The sequence below is a fragment of the Otolemur garnettii genome, unplaced genomic scaffold, assembly GCF_000181295.1.
Source record: "Otolemur garnettii isolate 467f Iridium unplaced genomic scaffold, OtoGar3 scaffold00039, whole genome shotgun sequence".
In the NCBI taxonomy this organism is placed as follows: domain Eukaryota; kingdom Metazoa; phylum Chordata; class Mammalia; order Primates; family Galagidae; genus Otolemur; species Otolemur garnettii.
In genome coordinates this window covers 5185231-5195550 of record NW_003852434.1, presented here as the reverse complement: position 1 = coordinate 5195550, position 10320 = coordinate 5185231, and the positions used below count along the sequence as shown (strand labels likewise).

General features: G+C 37.8%; 1 protein-coding gene across 1 annotated transcript in view; it reads right to left on the bottom strand.

Moving 5' to 3' along the window:
• Positions 1-10320, bottom strand: part of WDFY3 (WD repeat and FYVE domain containing 3) — a 290805-nt gene that overhangs the window by 122569 nt on the left and 157916 nt on the right. The window contains exons 14-16 of the mRNA XM_023513344.1: positions 9974-10057; positions 4042-4219; positions 2526-2740 (exon numbers count right to left, since the gene is read on the bottom strand). Coding sequence (XP_023369112.1) covers positions 2526-2740; positions 4042-4219; positions 9974-10057 — 477 coding nt within the window. The remainder of the gene's footprint in view (positions 1-2525; positions 2741-4041; positions 4220-9973; positions 10058-10320) is intronic.

The following is a 10320-nucleotide window of genomic DNA, read 5'->3' as shown; positions in this document are numbered from 1 at the left end:
GGCCAGCAGACACTGTCACACGGGAGAAGGTGGAGACCCAAACTCCACCACGGCCAGCATACACTGTCACCAGGAGATTTCTACTTTATTCTCCACCTTCATTTTTCCTCAAGCACACATTTAAGACATAATTAATTTCTGAATCATTAAGAATACTGTAAACTCCTTCTGTACTCTGGACGATTATGTTTGATATTTGTCTTTCTTATTGCTGAGAATATTCTTCCTCCACGTTTTCATCCAATTCACGCTCTTCCAAACTTTCTCAACTGTCATTTCTTCCAGGAAGGCTGCGATGACCTACCTTCCCCAAAAGTCTGGGTAAGCTGCTCCTATGTAAACTCCACAACACTGCTGTTACAGAACTTAAGTAATATTTTAATTTGCAGCTTATCAGACTATTTCTTACTAAGCTATATATTTTTTGAGACTATGACTCTTCCATTTCCTGTCATTTATGACATTCTGTTTTTTTAAAAAAAGTTTTCCTCTGAATTTTCAATTCCCTCCAGCCCGGAAAAAGAAAATGAGGTTTAAAAACCAAATACTCTTTGCTAGTTTGTCATGTAGAAATTACAATTAACTTATAATCTATGATTTGTAAGTAGCAATATACTTATACCATCTATCATTTGACCTTTCTGTGAATTCATTCAATAACTGAGCATAATCAAATAGTTGATTTCTTATTGTTTAATCTGTTTAACTATGTGATATAATTTATTTGGTAAAATATTAATATTAGCTATGAGAAAGTTTCTCTGTTTCTCTACTATTCAAATAGCAGAATTCCAAAAAGGACCAGGGGAAAATCTAAATGCTGTTTTCAAAGCTTTAGGACTATGAATAAATCCTACGATAGGATGAAGTAACAGGACTGTCTTATTCATCTTCATTTCATTCAAGCTTCTATGCTCCTGACATGACATAGTTTAACAAATGTTTACTGTGTAAGTTTTTCTTAATCTATCATCAATGTGGAGTCAGTTTAATTTCAATCATTTTTAAGAAAAGTTCCTAGAAGATTTATAAAACTTTTTTTTTTGGCGGGGGCTGGGTTTGAACCCACCACCTCCGACATATGGGGCCAGCGCCCTACTCCTTTGAGCAACAGGCGCCACCTAGATTTATAAAACTTCAACAGCAGAAAAAAATACAACCTAATAAAGAGATCTGCTTATATTCCCAAAGTGATAACATGTATGAGTGCATTTTTTTAAAGAGAAACAAGATGATTTATTTACGTATTAAGTGTATTTGGCAAGGTAATATCAAGGAAAATATAAAAAAAATTGTTTTAACATAGTAATAGACAAATTTCATTACTAAAACATACAGTACTATTTCCCTTGTATTAAGAAGGTTATTTTAAAAGAAATATGTATGTATTATATGTATATATTTCTTGAATGAGTCACAAACTGTGGTACATGCATATTATGGAATTATTCAGTAATAAAAAAACACTGATACTTATAACAACTTGTATGCATCTCTGCATTGTAGTACGTGAAAAAAGAATCTCAAAAGATCACATACTGCATGATTTCATTTTAGTTATCATTTTCTAAATGACCAAACTATGGAGACGGAGAATAGATCAGTGGTCCCTAAAGGTTAGGAATGGTGGGGGTTAGGGGAGCGGGCATGACAATCCAGGGGAGGCACTAGGAAGATCTTGTGACATGTTGACTAACAAGTGGTTACATTAGTCTCTACAGGTGATGCAACACTGAGAAGTGTATGCAGACGTAAATGCTTCACACCAACATCAACTTCTTGGCTTTGACACTGTACTATAGTTACCTAAGGTATAACCAATGGAGGAAACTGGATGAAGGGGACAAGGAAACTCTCTGATCCATCTTTACAACTTACTGTGAATCTGTGAATATTTCAAAGTAAAAAAGTTAGAGGTATTTCTAAAAAAGTTCTTACAGGCAAAAAGTTGTTAAATACAAAGTAGATATAAGCCACATACTATTATACATGACTTTATCTTTTTTCAAGACAGGGTCTTGCTCTGTCACCTAGGTTGGAGTGGAGTGGCATGATCACAGCTCATATAGCTGTGGGCATAAGGGATGCCCAGTCTCCTCCTGCCTCAGTCTCTCCACAGGGGCGTACCACCACATCCAGCTAATTTTTCTTATTTTTGTGTAGGGGCATGGTCTCACTCTATTATCCAGGCTTGTCTTGAACTCGTGGATCAAGTGATCTCCCAACCTTCGTCTCCCCAAAATGATGGATTTACAGACATGAGCCACTGCACCTGGACTATTTTTAAAAGAAAGTGAGAGTTGGCTACATTCAAGTGGAAGAAATAATGAATGGGCAGAAACTTTAAATGACTGCTAATAACCAGATGTGTTTCTAAATGCTATATTTTGAGCATTTTATCCATTTCTCTTATGTTTTGCCCACAGACAACTGAATAGATGCCTCTTAAAGCAAGAATCATAAAGACTTAGAAATTCATCTTACGAATCATGGCCTACTGAGAATGAAAAAGAGATGTCACTGACCTCAGCACCATGGGCTCCAGGGCCTGAGAGGCCAAGCGCTCGAACGTCCGCTGGAGGGGTGGGTGCAGGACGTGGTCCTCGTCAGCCAGCGCCGCACTGCACCGCTGCAGCAGTCGCGCGTGAAGGCCGGCTTCACACATGACCTGCTGGCTCCTCTCTGTGTGCACCAGGGATTGTAAAATATTTGCCACGGCAAGTTGAAGGTCCAGAGCATGCTAGAGTTGAAGAAATTCAGGACACACAGGCGTTATTAGTGTGGTTCACGTGAACCACACATCTTAATATGAGGTCTCTATGTGTTTCAAAACACATCCAGATAAATTAAGTAACTGACTTAAAGTGAGACAACAATTACAGAATAGGTGAGGTAAAATGCTTCTATTTTAATTTTGCTAAAACTATTCCCAGCTGAACTCTTATTTTCTTCCAAGTCCAATGCCTTACATGGCTATATAACTAAAAGTAGTTCTACTTATATAAAAATAGTGAGTATAAAGACTTTTCATGGTAGGTAGATAGACAATATAAAGAAAGTCCTACTGTTTACATCTGTGATATTTTAAGGCCTAGGGGGTCCAAATTTTTCCTTTTAACTACAAACTGGATAAGTAAGAGTCACCCTGGGCCACACATTCAAAACACAAACACTAGGCTGAGTGTGAGCCAAACCCGTAATCCCAGCACTCTGGGAGGTCAACGTGGATCTTGGATCTCCAGAGCTCACAGGTTCGAAACCAGCCTGAGCCAGACGGAGACCCCCCGCCTCTAAAAATAGCCGGGCCTTCTGGTGGACACCTGTAGTCCCAGCTACATGGGAGGCTGAGGCAAGAGAATGGCTTAAGCCCAAGAGTTAGAAATTGCTGTGAGCTATGATGCCATAGCACTTTAACAAGGGAGACCAAGTGAAACTCTGTCTCATAACCAAAAAAACCGCTAACTCTCACAAAAGAAAAGAAAAAGTATCATGCACACTTTACATGATATTGGACACCACAAGTATGAAAGACAGTCCTCAAATAGCTTGCAGCCCACGAGGTGCAGGCTAGACACCCCTGTGTTTAGACCTTAAAGTCCACAAAACATTTAATAAAAATAGCCACTCAAACTCAGATTGACCCAAACTTTGGAGTGCTATAAGTCAAAACAAATAAACAGTCTCAGTGTAGTATCTTTAGTCATTTTTCCTTCTGTCTTTTTATTTTTCTTCTCTCTTATTTATTAACAATGTCCAGTGCTAAGCAGGAGTTACAACAAACAGAATTATTATAGCACCAGAGATAACTGTCTTGGTCACTTTTGTAACAAATGAATTGTTTTCTAAAACATACGTATCTACCATTCATCATAAAAGGTAAGACGCAAACAGAAAAGATCCTATTTTTCCCTTTCCCTACTTTAGTAAGTGATACGTAACAGTCCCACACTGCGTTCTTCCCCAGACCCGCTGGCTCACGGAACCACATCAACATGCTTCCGTTCATTACACATGCGAGGGAATTAACATATCCAAGCTTACTTCTGGCTGTGTCACTGACCCAACTGAGGCCAGGAGGTCCAGCATAGCAAGCATGGCCCCAGGATGGATGATGACTGCATCAGAACTCTGAAGAGATGAAGTCGTCACATGGAGTTTCAAGTCAGCGACATTTTTAGCAGGGTAAACAGGGGGAGTTGAAACAGAATGGTATGCATGTCTACATAGAAAGAAAGAAGAAGAAATTTGGCATTTAATTCCAATCATATTCTCTGTTCATTTTCATCTTCTCTTACTTTTTATCCACTGATAAGCAAAATACTTTGTAATTTGGGGATCGTTTATGAAATATTTTAAGGTTAGGATATAAAGAGCAATATATTATCAACTCTTTAGTCACATATAGACAAGTTATCAATTATTCTTGGCCTTTATAAGTCTCTGCCATTTACTAGTTTGGATTGTTTCATTAAAAAATGACACCTGTACCAGAAAAAGTAAAATGATAGTGATTCAAAGTTCTAGGAAGATGAAATTTCCAATAACATGTGATGAAAGATCAAGTTAAATTAAGTCCCTCCGTGAGATTGTTTTCTTTTGAAATTATCTATGTGTTTTTAATCTTTCCTTAGCCCACGATTAAAGTGGCCTAACGAGAACTAACAAGGTCAAAGTGGCTTCCTCTACCATTGGGTCAACTGAGCCAGGGTTGGCTGAGAGTCTTGGCTACCTAAGAACAAATGTATCATGGAGTTTTCTTTAGTTTATTTGGAACTACCTTCACCACTTGCATCTGTTCCCACACCTAGCGAAAATATTCATCACAGTTTTTAAAAACTTAGAAGGCGTATTTTACGTAAGTTTCTATGAATTGGAAAGCCTGGCCATGTCCTGAATGTACACACTTCTTCTCATCAATGATCTCTACTTTCTCTTTCATGCTACTCATCTACAATTCATGAATTTTGCATATTTTGCATCTTGACATGAAGAAACAGATGCTTGGGGCTGCAGCCTATAGGAACTCTTTGTTCCTATGAGCTGGTCTCAGCATAATTTGCCTAATGCTGAGCTCTGTCACTGACAGCAATGCAGTTTCAGCTCTCTGGTAAAGCAAGAGCAGCTTGGGAAACAGATGCTTTACGTCAGTGATTTAGTAGCAGAGAATTGGCACGACCATGTTTTTTAAAAAAAGTAACATTCTCTTTTTAACAGAGATTCTAGGAAAGTATTCAGCTTCACTTACAAAAAACCACATGGGCTCTCCTAGTTTATTTAAGTCAGCATGTTTCCACCCATTCATGTTTATATTCCCGGTATTTACTGTTTTTCATTCAGAAAGATTTAATTTCTAAACCTACGATAGAAAAAGATTTCTAAATGTTTATTACCAACTGATATCCGCTTCCTACGTTGTTCACCTTGTTCTTTAAAATATTTTGATCCATCTTGAAAAAAGATTCATCATTCCTGTATAGTGTAACAGGAATTTTCACTATTGAATTCAAAAAGTTCATAAGAAATGTTTTCACTAAACACACACACAGATTCTTACTTTATATTTTAGTTACACGCACTGCAAAACTGCTTATAAACTAACAATTTAATCCAGATTTGGATTAGAATTACTGATATCCCCAGAAAAAAAATCTTTATGTCTTTGGCCACTGAACTCTTTCCTAACATAGGTTGAGTACCTCTAACCTGAACATGCAAAATCCTCCAAGATCCAAACCTTTCTGAGCACTGACAAGACATCACAATTCCACCCCTCATGCGACAGTTTGCATTCAAAATGCAGTCAAAACTTTTTTTCATGCACTAAATTATTCAAAATGTAATTATTCTAATTATAGAATACTATAAAGGTTGCTGAAATCTAAACATGGCATTTTAATAGCTAAAAGGTATATTATAACAGGTGTTACACAATGTTAATTCTTATTAAGTCATCTAGGTATCACCACAGATGTTACCACTTTTTAAATTTAGGGACTTCTATGAAACCTACTTATATTTACTCACACTTTCTTATGAAAGTTAGAACACAACTTTAGCCCAGGATGAAGGAGAGAAATGGAGTGGGAAAGGAGGAAAGAGGGGAGGTTTGACAGAGGGAGGGTAAAAGGCAGGACCACACCTATGGAGCATATGACAAGGGTACAAGTCAAATCTGTCAAGTATAGAACATAGATGTTTTGGCACAATAATCAAGTAAATGAGGTGAAAGCTGTGTTGACTGGTTTGATCTAACCACATCAGATTGTACTTTTTAAAAAATCAGCACATTGTACCCCACATATGCATGAATGTATTCATGATCTATGTATATTTGACTTAATAAAAAAAAAAAGACAAAAAAATTTTAAGGATTATGGTAAGCTTATTAAATGGTTAATTCCTAAATAAGATCTAACCATTTGCAAAGATAGGATAAAATGACATTTCAAAATTTAATTTTTATCTTGCACTCACTTTTAAACATTATAAAAACTATTAGTTTAAATTTTTTTTTTTTTTTTTTAGACAGAGCCTCAAGCTATCCACCTGGGTAGAGTGCTGTGGCATCACAGCTCACAGCAACCTCCAACTCCTGGGCTCAAGTGAGTCTCCTGCCTCAGCCTCCCAAGTAGCTGGGACCACAGGCGCCTGCCACAACGCCTGGCTATTTTTTGGTTGCAGCCGTCATTGTTGTTTTGGCGGGCCCAGGCTGGATTCGAACTCCCCACCTTAGGTGTATGTGGCTGGTGCCTTAGCCACTTGAGACACAGGCGTTGAGCCAGTTTAAATATTTCAACCTAAATATTTAAGACTCAGTGACCTCGTTTAAATTCTGAATCTGCTTTAATTACCCATCAAGAGTGCAGAGGCACTGAGTAATGGACACCATATTTGAATACTAACTAGTACTCGCCACCTCTTGCTCCACCACAGTTATACCCTGTGGAGCTCTGATTACTATCTGCATTCACCTCCTCCAACTCTGATTGAGCACTGTTCAGTGATGATTCTGTTCTATTATTCTTCTGAATAATGAAAATTGTAAGTTATAGTTTTCTAAATAGGAGGTTAACTAGCTCTTCCCCAACCCCATTCTTAAAATAAGTAGAGAAAATTCTCTAGGATTTTACATTTCAGGCAAGTATCACAAGCTCAAAATTTTCTTAACATCTGAATGCTCCATGAGCCATACAGTACAATGTTGGTTTCTCTCTTTGCCCACAAAACCAACATGTTTGCCACAAGAAAAAGATGCCTATGAGCTGATGTAACTTCTTGAGAGAGTCTAGACATCATGTGAACTAAATTCTAGTTTCAAAAGTTACTAGATTCGAATTTGTGGAGTAAAAACGTCCTAGTCTTTACGGGTGTGTGATGTAGGCCCCCTGACTGGAAGGGCAGCCTGAACGTGTCAACACTGACTTCACTATTAGCACGCACAGGATCAGGTTTTTGTCCTTGGGATTCTGCCAATTTGTCACACTGATGAACAGCTCACAGGGATGAGGACACACTCAGACAGGTTTGTTTATTCAGCCACAGTTTTCCCTTAAGTCAAAGACCTGGTATCTCTACAATCACATGCACCATATGACAATTTTTTTTTTTTTTAAATTTAAAGGTTTAAGTAACTCTTTCGGAAAATGAAGAAAATGCTGTCTTCCCTTTTTCAAATTACCATTTACATAATAGTTAAGTTCTGGTGAAATTTTTTTAGTGTATCCTTTTAAATTACTAATTTCTATTTTGTAGTTTTTGGCTAATACTTAAAAAGGACTAAATGTTTTTAAGCAGCAATTTTTAGGCCTTTGCCATTTATGATATAATCATCATATTTTTAAAATATGATACTGATTTAAAACTAGTAATTTAAATTATTTCTCTAACATTCAGCAGTTCTTTGGGAACACACAAATCTTTAAACACAAGTACTAACTCATTCATTTCAGCAAAAAAAAAAAAATACACTAAATCAAATCAGATTTATCTGGGCCAGGTGCAGCGGCTCACATCTGTAATCCTAACACTCTGGGAGCCCGAGGCAGGTGGATTGCCTAAGGTCAAGAGTTTGAGAGCAGCCTAAGCAAGAGCAAGACGCTGTCTCTACTAAAAATAGAAAAACTGGCACACATGTGGCAGGTGTCAGCCTGCTACTCAGGAGGCTGAGGCAGGAGACTCGCTTAAGTCCAAGAGTTTGAGTTTGCTGTGATGTATGATGACGCCACAGCCCTCTAACCAGGGCAAAAAAAAAAAAAAGTCAAATTTATCTTGTTCCTGGTTTCACGAATTGATACTTCTTTAAAAAGAAGAGAGAGCAGTTTTAAGCACAAATACTATATTGAACAACCCTAAATTTATTCAAGACCAGTTTGAACTATGCCATGGTTTACTCTAAGAAAAAAGCTGTTAAGCCCCAGTGTAAAACTAAGAGAAAAAGGAAAATATGTCCTCCCACATATACAAATATACTTTTCAGAGACAAGCTCTCACTCTGTCACCCAGGCTGATGTAGTAGAGTGAACACAGCTCACTGCAACCAACCTCAAACTCCATAGCTCTAGTAAGTCTTTCACATAGGCCTCCCAAGTATATGGGACTCTATATAGGTACAAACAATCACGCCTGGCTAATTTTTTTTTCTTCAATAAACAGAGGGTCTTATTATCTTGAACAAGCTGGTGTCAAACTCCTGGCCTCAGGCAATCCTTCGGAAATGCTGAGATTACAGGTGTAAGCCACCTTGTCTGGCCTTCATGAATATTACTACTAAAATATGCCGAAACACACAACAAATACTTCTGATTCACTAACTGCAACAATATCCAAGTTTCAGAACCTCAAAAATAGCAATAAAATTAAAACGGCAATATAGGAGAATCTCTGGATTCCTATTTAAAAAGGAACAATGGAAGAGTATTTATATAAAAGTTAGAGACTTATTCTTGGTTATGTGAAAAATAGAAGGAAGGGAAGTATTTGGTGCTGACTGTGGACCATGATCATTTTATGTGCTGGTTGCAGAGGACTCTTTTTTTTTTTTTTGAGACGGAGCCTCAAGCTGTCCCCCTGGGTAGAGTGCTGTGGTATCACTCACAGCAATCTCCAACTCCTGGGCTCAAGCTAGTCTCCTGCCTCCACCTCCCAAGTAGCTGGGACCACAGGTGCCCGCCACAAGGCCCGGCTATTTTTTGGTTGCAGCCATTATTGCTGTTTGGCGGGCCCAGGCTGGATTCAAACCTGCCACCTTAGGTGTATGTGGCTGGCGCCTTAGCCACTTGAGCCACAGGCACCGAGCTCAGACAGACTCTTAAATGGATCTTCATTGTATTTTTTTGTCAAATGACTACACTTTTTAAAAATTGGAAAGTTTAATACATGAGATCAACCAGATAAACCTGGAGATTTACACAGAACTGATGAAAGAATGAGCTGAAACAGGTTTATTATTCACTTTTTCAAAGTTTAGCTATGATAAATCTCTACAATAGCATACTTCAACTGGTTGAATCTGACAGAGAAAATACACATTTCCTTCCAGTGCTATGAAGTTCATTTCAGAGTAACAATAAAAACCAAAGAATTATCCTGACATTTAAAGTAAAAAAGAGAAAAAAAAGAAGAAAGAAAAGAAAAAAAGGAAAAGGTAGAAATAGTTTACTGAAGAGGCATCAAAGTTCTCAGACAACTAGTTACTTTTAATAAAAGGCATGCCTCCTCTCTAAGCAACATGTCTAGTCTAAATAATTGAGATGCATGACAAAATTCTTCATAACTTCATAGTCTCAACATATTTTACTCTCATAAACATATTAAAGAAAAACTGGTACTTTTAAAACCTAAAAAGGAAAAAAAAATCAAATAGCAAAAAAAGAATTGAAGTTATAAAACACAATGACCACATTAACATTTTAAGCAAGCAGAGGAAAAATCAATCCCCACACAAATAGATTGACTTCTCTTATAATATCAGTACCTTTTCCTGGACAAAGCTGGTGTACCCCAAGGAGAGGGGAGAGAAGACTCACTTGTCAGGCAAGGAGGGATCTGTTCTGCACGACTACAGACAACAAAACAGACAGGGGCGTTTAGAGAGGTTAGAAGAGAACCCCAGGCTGGCTACAGGTTAGTTTCACAAGAAAAGCCAGTACAAGTTTAATAAGGAACACCTTCCATATTCAGCAGGAACAAGGACCAAGACCACAACACACGCCCTGCGTGACGCGGAGCAGCAGCTCCAGGAGATGCCCAGTCCGTGCCGTTAACACTTAACACAGTTGTCAAACAGTTTCTTCTGAAGCCCTATTTTTTGACAAAGTGACT